At 37.9% G+C, this 18,473-nt stretch overlaps 1 protein-coding gene across 1 annotated transcript in view; it reads right to left on the reverse strand.

Moving 5' to 3' along the window:
- Window positions 1-18,473, reverse strand: part of SVEP1 (sushi, von Willebrand factor type A, EGF and pentraxin domain containing 1) — a 200,297-nt gene that overhangs the window by 83,869 nt on the left and 97,955 nt on the right. The window contains exons 15-22 of the mRNA XM_042912469.1: window positions 15,466-15,630; window positions 14,676-14,909; window positions 12,627-12,788; window positions 11,011-11,172; window positions 4,322-4,483; window positions 3,825-3,916; window positions 2,657-2,753; window positions 943-1,056 (exon numbers count right to left, since the gene is read on the reverse strand). Coding sequence (XP_042768403.1) covers window positions 943-1,056; window positions 2,657-2,753; window positions 3,825-3,916; window positions 4,322-4,483; window positions 11,011-11,172; window positions 12,627-12,788; window positions 14,676-14,909; window positions 15,466-15,630 — 1,188 coding nt within the window. The remainder of the gene's footprint in view (window positions 1-942; window positions 1,057-2,656; window positions 2,754-3,824; window positions 3,917-4,321; window positions 4,484-11,010; window positions 11,173-12,626; window positions 12,789-14,675; window positions 14,910-15,465; window positions 15,631-18,473) is intronic.

Consider the following 18,473-nt stretch of genomic DNA (forward strand, 5'->3'; position numbering starts at 1 on the left):
AATTGTGGCTAATATAGTTGTGAAAAATTGTTGCTCTTTGCCAAATATATTGCAGTAAAATGTTTTCTTCCATTCTACTTATTGCAAAACATTTCTAGCAGGAAATCTGGTATTTTCAGCATAGGACGGAAAATGATGACCGTGAATATCTTGCTTATTTATTTATTTTTATATTTATTTATAGTTAGGATGATAAGTGTGATCTGCTTTAAAAACTTTATATTATTTGTTAGTTGCTCACCTCTCTGTTGAATTTATTCCCCGAGTCCTTAAACATGACTTATTTATCTAGTAGTTGTAGGTTTGTACCCTTAAATGACATATATGATAACCCCACACCCAGCCCCTGGAAACTACTATTTGACACTCCGTTTCTGTGAGTTTGACTTTTTTAGATTCCATATATGAGTGAGATCATACAGTATGTCTTGCTCTGTCCAACTTATCTCATTTAGCATATGCCCTCCATTTTTGTCCGTGTTATTGCAAATGGCAGGATTTCCTTTTTTTTGTGGCTGAGTAACACTCCACTACATATAAATCGATCGCCTTTTATTTATCCATTCATCCCTTGAGATACACTTAAGCTTCCTTCCATATCTTGGCTATTGTGAACAATGCTACAATGAACAAATTTTCCAGACAGTGACTTCATTTCCTTTGGATAGATACCCAGCAGTGGAATTGCTAAATCATACAGTAGTTCTATTTTTAAGTTTTTGAGGAACCTCCATACTCTTTTCCATTAGAGGCTGCACCAGTTTACATTCCCACCAAGAAAGGCTCCCTCTTCTCCATGTGCTTGCCAAGACTGTTACCTCCTGTCTTTTGATGATAGCCATTCGAACAGGTGTAAGATGCTATTTGTGGTCTTGATTTCCAGCAATGAAATTTCAATGATTTCAATGTTTATACTGTAAAGACAACAAACTCTCCTCTTACCTGTGTAACCAGATGGGCATTCACAAACAAACTGCCCAACTAGGTCTTTACAAATTCCACCGTTGAGACATGGCAGTGAGCTGCATTCATCAATGTCTGTTTCACACTTTAAGCCTAAAATGGAAACCAAACACTGAAGGACAATCAAAGGAAGGATTAACAGAAACAGAACCATGATCATTTAAAGACAATTCTCTCAATCATCTGAATTTATAGGGAGCGGTGGTGATGAAGGAAAGGGCAATATTCCTTAAGTGCTACCGTCTAGTTAAGTATTTAATGAAAGCACTGCCTCTTTCTAAAGAGATTTAAGATATCCTTATAAAAATACATAAAAGATAGAAAATCCCAAGTTAGAGGTTGGTGGTGGGAAGGGTGAGGGGGAAGACCTGGGCGCATAAAATGGAGCCAGAAATTAGCTTAACTCCAAAGTGAAAAGCACAGAGTCATATATACTTTCCACCAAGACCACTGGCTGAGAAGAGGGCGTGGGGCCAAGTCTTGCCAGATCTCAGCTCCTATACCAGGTGTTCTAGAGTGAGGATACATCTTTCCATAGGATGCACACAAGCTATCGGTGGGCTAGCTCTGCCAGAAACCCATGTTCTTCCTCTACACCACTGGGTCTCAAAATGCTCCCTGGACCAATAGCATAAGCAATTACCTGGGAATGAGACAGAAATGCAAATGATCAAAACTTCCCTCGATGTACTGAAATCAGAAATTCTGGGTTAGGGTCCAGGACTCTGTGTTTTAAGAAGCCCTCCAAATGATTCCGATGCACATTAAAATTTGAGAACCACTGTTCTATATTACGCCCTTGCTCAACCACTACTCGCTTATAAAATTCTAGGATAAGATTCATTATTTCTTATGGAATGTTGGGACAAAATTTTTGTGAAAATTGAAACACACACACACACACACATACACACAAGTTGAAATAAGTGGAATGCCATATTCTTGACAGGCCTGGGCCTTTTGTTCATTTTGTGGTGAATTCTTTTATTTCAATACCATTTTCCTCATTGAAAAGATATTTTATGTTGGCTTCATAAAGTGGGGAAAAATGCAAAAACGACATTTCTAGGAGGAAATACCAAACTATTTTAAATAAATTATAATTTTAAGATATAGTTCACTTCCCTCTCAAAAACTCTATTTCTGGACTGAACTAGAATGCGACTCAAACTGCAAGAAAACATAATTCTTACATAATTCCTGCGTAATCAAGTTCAAAGCCATATTGTTTTTCTGGGCATAGCTTCCAGAAAGACAGAAACAAAGCAACAAATCACAGCTATTCACAAAAACTTCCACTAGTGTGAGGCCAATGAGAGAAACTGGAGTTTGTTTAAAGATGTTTATGCTGGACAAATTGTTCTACGTTGAGTATCATACATTTAATTTGTGTTAGAATGGAGCTTTGGCCATGGCCTCTGAAACTGCATTCCTATTTAAATTGTGAGTAATGATGTAACTTTTTCATAGAGAAGATGATTCGTTATTCTTCCTCTAAAATGTGCAAAGAAAACTGTAATTTGTAATTTATGCACTTTTTTCACCTTGGTTTATCAAGCCTAATCAAATTTTTGTGCATTGATACAGTCTAATGTATCTCACAGGGTTTATTTTTAGCGTCCCAGAGTCTGATATGCAAGTCACAATGATTTCATTCGAAACGTATATTAAAAGTTGCATTCCTCTATGTTACCTGTATATCCAGATGGACAGAGACAAACATAACCACGCCCAAGCTGTTGGCAGGTTCCACTATTATGGCAAGGGTTTAAAAAACATTCATGGAAAACCTACCGGGTGGCAAAAAAGAAATCTATCAGAGACAAAACAATCACTTCAAAGCAATCCTGACTAGGGAGTTTGATGTTTGCAGTGTTAGGTTCCTGTTTCTGGGTGAGTTCACGCAATGCTAGCTGGACTGTTGCCTGCATCATGTTGGTGCCTGCCACGTTGGACATATATGATATATATTATCCTTAAGTGATGTTCTAGTGTTTTCAAATGCTGCCTTCATGTTAGAAACCATCTGAGGTGTTTTAAAAGTACACAGGATAGGGCTCCCACCCAGACCAGCTAAATCAGAACCTCTGGAGGTTGGGGATCTGTGCATCATTGTGTTTTAAATTTGGCCAGAGGATTCTAATACTTCTCCAGGGTTGGTAGTCACTTCTCTGGTTATTATTACAAATTTCTATGTCTGCTGGGCTCAGTTTCAAATGTGGCTTATGAAGCCCTGACAAGTTTGGACGAGACTGCAGAAACTTGAAATAAGAAATACAACCTTAGTATCCTCCTTAAAAATACTTAGAGCCAAAGAATTTATCATGACATTGGGCAAGGTCTATTCAGAGTAATGGCTAAATCTACCAAACAATTTATCTAGTTATGTTCATGAGCTCTATCTCTTAATTTTTAAAAAACTATACCTTATTCCAATAAACAATCTCTTTTTTTCTCTGACAAAAATTTTAAATAATTTTCATGAGAGTTGAGTAACTCTTCCTGCCAATCAGAAAAAAGGCCTTTGGCTAAACCAAATGCCCCTTACTCAAATGATGGGTTATGCTTGTGATAAGTGTTAGTTATTAGTGAATTTAGAGGTTTCCCTTACCCACACATTCTCTATGCCAGACATTGCTGGGGAAAATTCCCAATTTTTGGTACTCAGAATTTCTGATACTGCATTTTTTAAAGTTCTTATTAGAAGTCACAAGTAAATACTATTATTCATTGATAATATCCATGAGACGATTACTTAAGGTTTCAAATCTGGCAATTTCCCCGAGTGTGGCATGTAAAATGACATCATGTTTTCCAAACATTCCACTGGAGAAGATTCTAGAAGTATAAAAGGGACTTGCCTGACTGCTGACTTCATAGTTCTTTTTGATATGTCCAGGAGAAGTAAGGGGCACTACACTTTCCTCTGCTGCTGAGAAAGTTGAACTAAAACCTAATAAGATTAATAAGAAAACATTAGATTTTCCAATTAGTGTGCCGTAGATATTGCCAGTAAGTAGACTCTACCTAAATATGATAGTCAATATTCTGGTTATCAAAGTGGGTAAAGTCACACATATTTTGTTTTAGTAACAGTAAAAAAGAGACCATATAGATGGATGGCATATATAACTAAATCCTAGACTCTTAGAGAGAGATGTGGAAGTTATCAAGTTCAATGCTCCCAAAATAAGAATCTTTGAGTCACTGTCATCAAAAAGCCCCCCAAAGGACAATTTAGCAAGTCCCGACACCTACATCCACTGAGAATAGTAATATTCGGAATCACGGCTACCACAAGACAAACACAAGTCTCCAACATGCGCGATTACGTAAGAAATGAAGTGTATCTTCTTACTGGAGCAGTCGGTGATCGATCCGGCACCGGAGGAGGCTGTAGTTCCATAAAAGGGACAAGATAAGCAGAAGGACTTCCCTGGATTGGGTTGGTAGTAGTCTCGAGGACACGGGTAACAGGGTGTTAATCCAGAACGAGAGAATTCTCCTACTGGACAAGGTACTGCACGGGTAAAAACAAAGCATTTGTGAGTCGGAAGCAACATGCTCTATTTTGAAAAGAAGTACATCAACCTTCAGTCATAAGAAAGCTACTGAATTGTGAAAATATTCTCTTGCACATATCTACTGCTTGCACTATGCTATCACCCAAACATTCTGTTGTTTCCCCCCTCTCTTAACAACACACATTAACTCAATAAAAATTTGAATTGACCTTGTAATATTGTATTCTGATTTTTCTACTTTACATTATATCCTAAGCATTTCCCAAATCATCCTCCAACTTGCTAACCAGCATGGTTTTTAAGAAAAGAAAAATATATGCCATTGACAGACCATAAACGATCTAACATTTCCTCTACTACTGGCCATTTAGGTTGCTTTTCTTTGTTAGCTATTATAAATATTGCTGATGTGAAATTTGCTACATAAACTTATGTATACAGCTCTCATTATTTCCTTGGGATAACAGTTGAATCTGAACAGCTGAATTTGAGTCGTTGAATCTATAGATCTAAAGATAATGGAAAATGTAAAGCCATTAATACAGAATGTCAAATCCTTAACAAAATAAATACATAAAAAAGATTCTAACTTACAGCCCCATCAGTAGTGTATGGAATTGCTCTTACTACGCACTCATCACTACTGATAATGATCACTTAAGTATTTTTTCAATTTGAAAGTGAAAATGGAATTGCACTGTTATTTGAATTTACATTTTGATGATGATTTAAGTTGCTTTTTTCATGTTATTAGATATTTTATTTCTCCTGTATAGTTATCCATGGTTTATGGTATTTATGGGGAAGGGTCTTTTTTTTTTTTTTTTTTTTTTTTTTACTTTTAAACCTCTTAATGTCATTTTGTGTTAGACATGCTTTTTATAAACAACATCCAGTTGAATATTGTCATTTATCCAAATCTTGCTAATTGGTGGGATGGTAACCAAACAAGAAATAGCTTCAAATATGACATGAACTTGCATTTTCTTCAATAAATTTTGGTTGCATTTGGCAGAGGGAAGATGGGGCAGACTAGCCACGACTAAATCTTTGGGTTGGGATTTTAGATTGTGACCCAAAGATGAATTCATCCAGAGCATGTTCTTATGTGAACTGACTGGTGTCATGTGCATGAGTCCTAAAACCATTACAAACTGAGGAAACCACTAAAATTATCAAGACGTGTCTGCATAAATTTAAATATAGAAGAACACAAGGAAGTAGCTTTGGGGAATCTCAGCATACTTTCCATTTAGGTTTTGGGTTTTTGTTAATAAAAATCAGTACGGCAGAAATAACTAGCAATATGACTGAAAAATTTAGAAATGCACTTGAGGCTCAACGGAGCAGGATATTCTGGGTAATGGCATCTCTTTTTTATTGGTATGACAATAAACATTAAATAAGCAATAAAGCATTTGCGGTCATCTCAAGAGGTTTAGGTCAAAGTTTTTAAGCAGAAACAGCCAGTCACATCTTTTGCAAAAGTGCTCCTTTACACACCCTCTGACAAAAAGTCAGGAATCAAATCAAGAGATGGCAGAAGATATCATAGATATTAATGCTTATTTAGAAACAAATATTCTCAATACATTTGTTATATTAAAACTTTAAATTGTAAGTATCTTAGTGAAACAAGATACTTGTTATAACAAAAACATTTGTATATTAAAACTTCAAACTATAAATACCTTTGCTCACCAAGAATAAATTAATCTATTCTTTGTTGCTAGATCTCAGAGTTCTAGACAGGGCTTTGCACAAACATATTATAAAGTTGCTGAGTTTAAAATGGGTTTTCTGAATGTCAAGTTTCCAAAAAAATTATCATCTATTTGGAAAAGGTACCTCCAAACAGCTAATCACAGTAGTTAATTGGAGGCATGGATCTTCCACCAATAAAGGTGTAAAACTCTGCTTCAGAGGATATATGAGTGTGTATGATAAGGTAAAAATATAAATTCTGTCAGTGAAACCAAGATGCTGTGATGAATTAAACTGTTTTGCACATACATTTTTTTCAGCACCTTACCTTCAAAAGAAAAAAAGACTACACCCCTAGAAACTGACAGCATGCCAAAAATTATACTCATATGCAATAATAATAAAATCTTAAGATTAAAAATCAGCAAGTCAGTTGGCTTTTCAAAACAGTGATGTTTATATTTTGCTTTTTTTTTTAACGTTTATTGACTTATTTGAGAGACAGTGAGAAAGTGCAAATGGGGGAGTGGCAGAGAGAGGAGAGGCAGAACCCCAAGCAGGCTCTGTGTTGCCAGCGTAGAGCCTGACAAGGGGCTTGAACTGACAAAACGGCAAGATCATGACCTGAGCTGAAACCAAGAATGAGATGCTTAACCAACCGAGTCACCCAGGTGCCCCTATACTTTGCTTTTTGGCACAGAAAATGTGAATTTTCATGTGAAAATGAGCTTAAATTATATTCCAAAGGGAGACAGTTGTCATCAGAAATATACTTTCCAGGAGTGGACAGTCAGTACTTAATATATTATTGATACATATAGTAAATATACATATATATATGTTGTAAGTATACATATACACATATAGCATATGTAAATGTAAACATAACATACATAACAATAGCATTATATGTAGTATACAATACAGTATTAAATATACACACATGCGCCTATACACAGGCAGTTCCTCATGGTCTAATTTTGTAAGAAGAAAGGGGAAAAAGTTTCATTTTGAATCTTGGTCAAAGCAGCTGTGGTTTCTGAGTCAAGAAAAATGGGACAAGATCCTTTTAACCTCTTCTATTGGAGACAGAGAGAAATCTAAGTATGCCAAAAGTGATATTAAAATAGAATTAAAAATAGTGCATTGAAGTGACCTGAAAAATATAATCCCACATGTCTGTTCCCTGATGGTGTTAAGGATAACACAGACAGCCCTGGATCCAAGTGAATTTTGCATTTTAAATGGTTTTCCTGGGGCGCCTGGGTGGCTCAGTCAGTTGAGCTTGAGGTCAGGCAGGCTCTTAGTCAGCTCAGGTCATGATCTCTTGGTTCATGGGATCAAGCCCACTGCAGGCCTGCAGCAAAGAGCCTGCTTGGGATTCTATCTCTTTCTCTCTCTCTCTCTGCCCCTCTCCCACTTGTATGTGAGCGCACGCGCTCTCACTCTGTCTCTCTCAAAATAAATAAACTTAAAAAAATATGAAATAAAATAAATGGCTTTCCTAAAACAAATTCAGGGGTCAGAGACTCTTATCCTAAGCTTCCTTCTAACTTCATTCTATGGGGCCGGGGTAAGAAATATCATCCTGGTTCAGCAGTAATCTTTCCTTTTCCTATAGGACCATATGTAAACAACACCATCACCAAAAAAAATCATTTGTGGGACTTATTCTTCTGATAAAAGTCTAAGTAATTTTTAATTTTTTAATTTTTATTTTTTAAAGTTTATTTATTTTGTGTGTAAGAGAGAGAGCTTGAGCCAGACTCCATGCTGCCAGCACAGAGTCTGATGTGGGGCTCGAACCCGCAAACCATGAGACCATGACCTGAGCCGAAACCCAAGAGTTGGATGCTTAACTGACTGAGCCACCCAGGCACCCCTGAAAGTCATTTTTAAAAAATGAAAAATTTCAGACTCTTCAGTTTGTAGCCACCGACCTAAGGATATTTAATATTCTAAGTGGTGATAAAACATGAAATGCATGAAATATATATTACTTTAATATAGTAATATACTTAAAAATAACTTTAAATTCAACATGCTAAAGAATGCAAAAAGTAATACTTTAGTAAAAGAGTAGGTAAACCATAAACATACCTAAAAATAAATCACTATAGAATGATAAAAATAAGGAAGGGAGGAAGGAAGGAGCTTAAAACTAAGACAAATATATATGAGACTATTTTAGAAATCATACACATGTTAAGTTTAAAGTAAAACGGTATTTATTTAACACCACAGAAGAATGTTGAGTTCAGCTCTGCCTAACTCACTTATGACGAACAGAATGTGGTTAAAACTTATGCTGGGGATATTAGGAGAAATATGGCAGTTACCAGAAGTTTAATTAGAGACTTTCTGGGAATTATAATCACTTTATTGCAATAATTTGGTATTAGACAAACCTCAAGGCTTATTTGGGAAGCTAAAAGGAAAAATCGTCAGATATGAATTTGTTTCACTGTAAAGATCCTAGTTACTTTTGTGGTTGGAGGGAGTGAGGGAGAAAAAGAGAATTTTTTACTGTAGACTTTCTTCCAAAACTCATTTGTATATTGACCAAAAAAAAAAAAAGTCCTTAGTAGATCTATTTCAACCATAATGTGAAGCCTGATTTGCTTTTTTTTTTAAATTTTTTTTTAACATTTATTTATTTTTGAGACAGAGAGAGAGACAGAGCATGAACAGGGGAGGGGCAGAGAGAGAGGGAGACACAGAATCTGAAACAGGCTCCAGGCTCTGAGCTGTCAGCACAGAGCCCGACGCGGGGCTCGAACTCACAGACCGTGAGATCATGACCTGAGCCGAAGTCGGATGCTTAACCGACCAAGCCACCCAGGCACCCCCTGATTTGCTTTTTAATAAAAAAAAGAATCCTCAAAGCTGGTGTGATGTAACAGACATGGTGTATGAGTTTCAATTAGGTCCCCGTTAAATTCTCTTCTCTTCAGTGAAATATCAGGTTGATGAACGCTGCTTGCCCGGTTCCAAAGTTCTAACAGACTTTTCTATGTACTGTGATCCCACCTGACTGAGACGATTTAAACTGGTGAAACTGGCACAGTATATAAAACCTGTAATTATGGCATGCTTCCTGGTTTTCTCCCTGCAGCACCGTCTTATGAGGACTGCAGATCCTAAGATGTAATGCTGGACATTACAAAGGAATGTCCCAGCACCAAAGGAAAATGTCCTATACAGCTGTTGTCCAAAAATTTGTTTCTAATTGGATACAGATGTGTATTATTTACTAAGGGAGCAGTTTTTAAATTTTCAGATGGCCGTAGACCTTAGGTTTTTAAATAAGGGTGTAGAGAAAGTGGAGGATCCACAATTTTTAAAAAGCCATGTTTCAACCAGCATGCTTTTTCTGTTCCCAGTGATGCAGCAGAGGTAGGCCAGCGACTTTTTATTTTTAAACAAGTTTCATTGACTTTGCAAAGTACATGCATGGAGTTGGGAGTTCCTGGCAGCAGGGCTCTTAGCCTTAGGGTCATGGCCATTTTAAGTTTTCATTTTCAGTTTTGTTTGTATCTTCTAGTCTTTATGCTGTATTGGAAAACTGTACATGGTAGGGATGTTAGAAATATTTGAAAACTGGAGCCCTAATCTTTTTATTTCTGTTTAAACCAGTGGCTCTTGGGGCACCTGGGTGGCTCAGTTGGTTAAGCAACCGACTCTTGGTTTTAGCTCAGGCTATGATCTCAATGTTCATGAGTTTGAGCCCTGCATGGGATTCTCTTTCTCCCTCTCTCTCTGCTCCTCCCCTGCTCATGCTGTGTCTCTCTCAAAATAAATAAATAAACTGAAAAACAAACAAACAAACAAACAAACCAGTGGCTCTCAACATTTGGTCCCTGGACCAAGTAGAAGGAGCATCACTAATGAACTAGTTAGAAATGTAAATTTTCAGGCCCCACACCAGACCTGCTGACTTAAAAACTCTAAGGGTGGGGCCCTGCAATCTTCATTTTGAAGCCCTCCATGTTGACATGTGAGACCCAAAATTAGTCATACTCAACTTTTCCTGTTACTTTTTTTTTTAATGTTTTATTTTATTTTTTTAAGAGACAAGGACAGAGTGCAAGCAGGGGAGGGGCAGAGAGAGAGGGAGACAAGAATCCAAAGGTGGCTCAGGCTCTGAGCTGTCAGCACAGAGCCTGATGCGGGGTTTGAACCCACGAATGCGAGATCATGACCTGAGCCAAAGTCAGAAGCTCAACTGACTGAGCCACCCAGGTGCCCCCCTGTAACTTGTGAATCACTTGGGGAAGGGTATAGAACTTAAAAAGAACACCAGACAAGTTAAATCAGAATATTGGAGAGGAGATAGGGCTTCAGTATTTTTAAAATGTTGATGTAAATGTGCAGATGATTCCAAAGTACAGCCAGAGTGGATAACTGCTCACAAAAACCTTCAAACTATAGGAAATGAAATGTCATAATTCATTGAATGTCTTTTTAGAGTTTCAAGGAACATGAGACAGAACCTCACTTCATAAAGGAGGAAACTAAGTTCCTAGATGAGATATATTTCTACCCTATCATGGAGGCACATGTTTATTAATACTGAATCCTGAGACCAAGTCTTGCACCTTTTTTTGGGATCCTAAAGGCACGAGCACGGTGTCTGTGTTGCTGGTGTTTAGATTTAAGTGTTGACTGGCTGAATGAAAGGAAACTCTCCATGAAGAGACAGTCATTTACTTTCTTTGTGTGCAGTAGACATAACGGTTTTGCTGAAAACATTCCACTCCTCCAGGTATAGAACCTGTATCAGGTGTAAAGAAATAACAACTTCTAAGGCTTTGATTACCTCCACAAGCAGATATGTCCACGGCTCCTCTTTTCACAGTTGAAGTGTTTTCTGGACACGAGAGGCAGCTCCGGGAACCAAATGCTGGCTGGTAGCTGCCCAGTGGACACGATTCACACGTCTCAAGGCCATTTGATGAGTAAGTGCCTTGTTTGCACTGAGCTGAAGAGAAAAACGTAATATGGTTAGGAACAATTAAGCTATACAAAACTAGCACTTGGTAGGGTACGGTTTTTTGCCTTTTAATTTATTCAGGATACAATGAGGGACACAAAGAACTACATATAGACTGTATTTTAGACTGCCCCGTGCTTCTCTGTACTAGTAAGTTTTAGACTGATTTCTAGTTACTTTCGTTATTGCCTAGCATAGCCACCTAGAAAGTGCCAATAATTGTTTACTTTTTAATTTTTAAAGTTTATTTATTTTCGAGAGAGAGAGAGAGAGACCGAGCACAAATGGGAGAGGGGCAGAGAGAGAGGGGGACACAGAATCCGAAGCAGGCTCCAGGCTCTGAGCTGTCAGCACAGATCCCGATGCAGGGGTTGAACTCACGAGCCATGAGATCATGACCTGAGCCGAAGTCGGACACTTAACCAACCGAGCCACCCAGGCCCCTGCCAATAAATGGTTTTTGAGTGAAGTTAGAAATCCCATCTCAGAAAGGTACTGTCATAAGAACAAGTTGTACACAGGGGGACTTTGCCTTGTATAAGTTCTCAGCTTGTACGCTATTTCTGGAGTGACAGAAAACAAAACCTCGAATTGGGCTAGAACCTCATAATTACAGTGGTAACTTCATGGCTCTGAGAACTGGCCCTCTTCTGCCCTCCTACCTACAGACCCCATCTGAGGGCTGGCAGAGCAGAGAATAAAAGTAGTCTTAGCATGAAGCCCAGAGAGATTAAGCAACTTTCTAAGATTCAAAGCAGTGGCTTTGTGGTAGGGCCAGAATCCTCAACCCCCAAGTACACCATCCATTCCTTCTGCCTTCGTCCTCTAAATGATGCTCATTTCCAGCACTGCTAATGTTTTTAGCACTTCTAATCACCTAGCGCAACTCTCACGTTTATATTTGTCATTCAGCAACCACATCTGCATTTGCAACAACAGTGAGGGGTGCAGGTCTGAAATTCCTTCTTCTAGGTGTAGCTTATTATAACTTTAACCATGAAAGAGAACATTCCCATCAGGAATGTTTATTGAGAATCACAATAAAATGTTTTTATAAAATCTTGAGATACTTTACCAGAAAGAATACATGCATCTGTACCTATAGTCATTAATTTCCAAGTAAATGGAGAGTTGATCTCATATCAAGTATCATTCTAATATGATTGCTAAGTGTTATGGAAGTCCTTGCCACCAATTAATGTGAGATTCACTAAAAAAAATCTGAGTTATTTGATAAATGTGGATTCGAATTATTGACAGTGGAATTTGACTTAGAGCAATAAAATGTTCCAAAGGGAAAAAAAATAGACTTCTTTAAAGTGAGGGAAACATTAAGATAAAAATTGAAAATCGAAAGACAAAAATAATCCTATCTGCCATTGAGACTTCATAACTGGAGATCAAATTCAGGCTTCTGGTCAAAATGTGCACTAAGCCATTACCTTTGCATTCTGAGCTGCTTCTAGAATGGGGATATTCAGTGTAAGTCCCTGCTGGACAGAGTTTGCACTCAAGTTGCCCTTCTTCATCTTGATAGGATCCCGTGAAGCAGCTTTCACAGACAGAATGCTTCAGGGAATAATAGGTTCCCAAAGGGCAATTGACTGAAAAGAAAACAAACAGGAAACACTGAATACAGTAAACTAGAGAAATGGAACATATTTGGGTTCTTTTTTCCTAAGGCACGAAAATAATTAAGCACGCTTCCAAGTACTACTGTTTATGTGTTAAATCTTATTGTCAGAGGTTTACTCACAAGATAAACCTTCCAGAAATGTATTTCTAGAAACCAAGAGTAGATTCTTTTTTGTTTAAGAAAATGCAAATTCTTATTGCCCAAGCTTCAGGCTTCCATGATAGGGGCTTTAAAGTGTGGATTAAAGAAGATCATCCCGGGAAACACAGAGCTAACAAAGAAAAGGCTGCTGAAAGAAAAGGATAAAACAACGCACATTTAGGTTAATTTGAGGCTTCAAGATCTGAAAAACAGTTCCTTAGCTGTTGCTCTGAATGGCTCCCTTATGAAATGGACTGCTTGTCCATTGCAGCATCATTTCTAGAAACAAAACCAGGAAAAGGCTGTGAGAGTAAAAGAGATGAGTTAAGCAGACCCCTGTCTCTGCCTACAGGAATTACTGTCCACTGAAGGCAAGTCCGAGGCATCCTCAGACTCAAGGGTTCCCAGGAAACAGGCCAATGTCAGGACCTTCCTTCCTTGGAGATCTGGTCTACTACTTGGCAGACTTGATGTGACTCAGGATTTCTGAGACCACAGTGGAATGTTAAGCCCACTAAAAGGCTGCTTGCAAACTTAGTATTTGCACAGAGAGGATATTTGAAATTAGCACCTAGAGGATTCTGATGTTAAAGTCTGTAAGAATTACCTGGGAACTCACTAAAAATTCAGAGTCCAAGGCTCTGCCCCCAAAGTGTCAGATGTATTAGATCTGGGACAGGACCTGAGTCAAGATGCATTTTGATAAGCACTTCAGATGCTGCTGCTACAGGCCGTCTCAAGACCACACTGAGAAATGCAGAACACTGGTCAAGGTGATTTCTAATTTTTATTCACAAGGTAGGGAGGAAACAAGAGCAGGCTCAGAATGACCGCTTTAGTGTGCTTTTGCTGGGCTGAATTGATCACCCAACTGAGCTCTGGGAAAAGCAATAAAAACTGCTGAGGAAGGTTTTCCATCCAGGAGGCAAGATCCCATGCCTACAGAGAGACTGGCACCAGACTCATGTCATTTGGTCCAGTTGAGTGTACAGAACCTGGTTAGAGGAGTTTCCAGTATCTATAAACAATCGGCTTACACGGGAAACAGGCTGGAATTGATCCAGACTGTGGCAGTCGGGGTTAGAAATTAAGGGGCTGGGGGTAAGGAGAATGAGGAATGGCTACTTAATGGTTATGAGATCTTCTTTGGAGGTGATGAAAATATTTTGGTAGCAGTGATGGCTGAACAACATCACGAATGTACTAAATACCAATGAACTTGTACACTTTCAAATGGCTGGTTTTATGCCATGCGAACTTGGCATTGGCTACCTGGGTGGGAATCTTAGCTACACCACTTACTGTCTTAAGGGGTAAGACTTACTAAGTGCCTAGCCTCTCTCTCTGGCTTCAGTTTTGCCATCCGTAAAATGTGCTTAATGATAATAGCACTTCGCAGAATTGGTAAACAGAATTAAACACGAGAGGTGCTCAGCCAGCCTATGGAAATGGCCCAAAAGTATTCGTTATTATTATTACTGGAGATGTTGTTGAAAGCTGTGAACTCTAAGGATCTGAGTCCCATACGTGAAATAGTTTTCTTGTCCTGAACAACAGTGGTTACTTAGACTCCTCAGACAGAATAGTAGTAAGGACCACACAGCAATAGCGAAATGTTTCATTTCAGTATCCCTGTATAGTTGTAAAACAGCTCTGTGCATCTCATCTGACCCACTATGCGCCAGGTATTTTGTATTGCAGGGAAAAGTCTTACCACACATCCGCCCTCTCAGCACTGAGCCTGGTCTGCAGAAAAGGAAAGCCTTTTCAGTCTCCAACGAATTGCTCTCGGCTACAAGCATGTCAGTTTCAAGCTGAAAGGAATACATGGGCTCCTCATTGAGGATCCTTTTCAGTTGATTTGTAATGGTTTCCAAAGTCATAATGAGTCGTTGCTGATTTTCCAGTTCAAGGGTATCATTTCTTTCACTGGGTAATGGCACACTAGCTGAGATAAAAACAAGATGAAATAAAACATAACACGGCACACACGGTGTTTCAGGAAACTGTTTGTAGTTAGTTCTTCAGCAAGAAGAAATGGCATATTTACAATCTTCCAGGAAAGATAAACTCAAACTCAGTCACTACTTACTGAACAACTAGTACGTGGACAATATTAGGAACAATGCAATTTAAATCCTTCTCTTATATGCTGGATCTAGATTGTTTTTATGAAGTTCTCCCATGTAGCATGTTAAATTTCTGCAAGCTCTTGCTTTTTAAAAACATGCCTCAGTGTGTCATGTCAAAATGAGTACAAAGAAGGCTACTTGTTGCTGCGAGAATCATAAAATGTATCTGTGATATTAAATTGAAAAGAATGACAAAACTTAGGGGACTGTGCTGTCCCTAGTTTTGGGTTCCAGGATTATTTCCTAAGAATGATAAGACATGGAAAATTTGCAAAATAGGTTTCCACACCTATTTTCAAGGTTTCCACACTTGAAATAGGTTTCAAGACTTCCCCACACTATTGTTTTTTCAAATAGACAGTCTATCCTTACCTGTGATGTTAAAAATTAACTTAATTTTGTGGTTAGATAACGGGGCGCTTCTTTTCATTCGTGAAGATCTGGCTTTGCTGGCACCTGAGGGTGTTTCTTGCACGGAGTCCAAGAAATCATCATAAGAGTAATCCAACCTATTAGCCGCGCCCCAGCCACCAGGCCCTAGACAGTTGGGGCAGAGAAACAAGATTCTACAGTTGCCTCTTTAGCAGCATTTAGATTTTAATGTTAAGCCACAAGTCAGATCGCCCTTGATTATTTCTTAAATTGTCCATAATGAACTGAATACAGGTTTCTTCTAGAACCTCATAGTTTTCATCTATAATTTTATAATTTTTAGGCACATCACTTTAAATTTAGATTACCAAAGAATTACACCAAAAAGAAGAAAGAAAAGTCTCAGTGGAGCTACCTATGCCCGTAAGCCATTCTATCTTTGAGCTAATAGTTAATTACTTCGGCTTTAGAGGTAAATAGGATGTGGGTGCAGAATTTTAATAAATTCCCATTTCCCTTCAGGGTTTGTTCCATTCTTTTAAAAAACGTTAATATCAGCTTTACGAACTTAATGCACATGAGCAGGTTTCCTTTTGTGGGGATTATTCAAGACAGCTGCATCATACTTTAGAGTGGGGTCAGTTTCTGAAGACAGCATGGAAGTTAAACGTGATGCAACCACGCTGGAGGATGTGACATGGAGACTTGAGATCTTTAGATTCCCTGCATGGATTCAGATTGTAGCTTCTGAATGCATGATGTGAGGGTGTACAGTCCTCATCAAATTACTTTCATCTCTCTGAACCACACTTTCTCCTTTTATAAATTGAGGTCACTATTCGTACCGCACAGGTCTGGGGGATAACTGAGACAATATACAGAAACCATCTCGCTCAGTCTTTGACTCACTCTAAAACCCCAGTAAATGATGCGAATATTGGCCTGAGTATATTGTTGTTGCTTACTTATGTGCTTTAACTACCAAATTATATTGGGGCGCCTGGGTGGCTCAGTCGGTTGGGCGTCCGACTTCGGCTCAGGTCATGATCTCACAGCTTGTGAGTTCGAGCCCCACGTCGGGCTCCGTGCTGACAGCTCGGAGCCTGGAACCTGCTTCGCAGTCTGTGTGTCCCTCTCTCTCTCTCTGCTCTCCCCTACTCATGCTCTGTCTCTCTCTCAAAAATAAATAAACATTAAAAAAATTATAAATATCAAATTATATTTATACAGGCCTGTCCACCTAAGTAGGCTGTTTAAAAAATTTAAATAAAATTCAAAATAGATTTTTAAATAAAATAAGCTGCTTAAAAATTTTTTTGTTTAACTTGTTTTGGGCCATTAAAATTGCCTACGATAAATAATTTGGTGAATAATTTTGTTTTTCACTTAAGTGTTTTTCCCACAAGTATTAGGTAGGCATTATAGGAAAACAGATGAGTAAGACCAAAAAAAAAAAATGTGTAAATTATCTATAATTCCACCACATAGAAGTAACAACTATAGCATTTTAGGCAAGATTTTCTTCTATGGATATATAAACCCACACATACACATTTATGCATACAGATACGTGTAACAGTGGAATAGATATAAACATAAAAGATTATACTATGTGTATATTATTTAGTAATCTTTTTCTAATTTTATCAACAGTATATTACGGCATTTCTGTGTCAAATGTTTTCATAATATTCTCTTCTATGTCTATATACCAAAAAATAACCAGGTTTCTGTTTTCAGACTTTTAGGTTATTTTAAAATTTTGAACATCCTTGTGCATATAGGATTTCATACAGTGTAAGCACCATTATTGAGAAGACATATTCCAATTTCAGAGATGTTCAGATGAAAAATGTACACCTTAGAATTTATGAAATGGAGTACATCTTTGCACATTGGCATGATTTTTACCTTGAGGAATATTCTTAGAAGGAGAATGTCAGGCTTGAGTGTTTTTAATCCTTTTGACACATATTGTCCATTGTCCTCCAATTTCTCCTCTGTGTTCAATATGTGAGTATGCTTTTTTTTTCCTTATACCCTTGCCAAGTTTGGGTGTTACGATTCTTATTTGAATTTGTTAATCTGACAGGTTGAAAATGGCATCTCATTTTAGTTTTCATTTGAATTATAAGACTATCATGAGGTCAAACCATTTATATATATATATATATATATATATATATATGTATATATATATATATAAAGTATATATATATATATAAAGTTTATATATATAAACTTTATATATATATAGTATATTTTTCATACATTATGACTCATCAAGTTGTTAGAAAAATTATGCTAATCTTGGGGCGCCTGGGTGGCTCAGTTGGTTAAGCGTCTGACTTCAGCTCAGGTCATGATCTCGCGGCCTGTGAGTTTGAGCCCCGTGTGGGTCTCTGTGCTGACCGCTCAGAGCCTGGAGCTGCTTAAGATTCTGTGTCTCCCTCTCTCTGTCCCTTCCCCACTCATGCTCTTTTCTCTCTCTCTTTAAAAATTACAATGTTTTTTTTTTTTAAATAAATACTATGCTAATCTTGGGACTCTCCATTGTAAAGGCATTCAAGGATGAAGGCTTATCTCTTAGGATCAGTGGTACCATCTGTCCATGTCTGAATCTAGACAACTGTTATTTTGATCCTTATTGGATGACAAACATTGCCTATCTCAAAGTCTTCCGACGACAAGTGATTCTCTCTGTGTGTATCCCTAAACCCTCAATAATCTACCTCAGTAACGTGGGAGGGGAAACCTGGGTCACGTGTGGCAGAAGAGGCCTGTTACTCTAGTCATGCCACTACCAATGCCACTTCATGTTTTTCTACCTAAAACTTTAATGTCCGAAATTTTCGCTGAGAAGTTTTATATAATAGTTCAAATGGAGAGAAACCCAAAGTCTACCAACCAGAAGTTGTTTACCTAAGTTACAGCAATTGATTGATTAAATAATAATATGTGGCCCCTAAAATTGAAGTATAATATTTAATAAAGGAAAAATGTCCTCA

This window comes from Panthera leo, chromosome D4 (genome assembly GCF_018350215.1).
Source record: "Panthera leo isolate Ple1 chromosome D4, P.leo_Ple1_pat1.1, whole genome shotgun sequence".
Lineage (NCBI taxonomy): Eukaryota > Metazoa > Chordata > Mammalia > Carnivora > Felidae > Panthera > Panthera leo.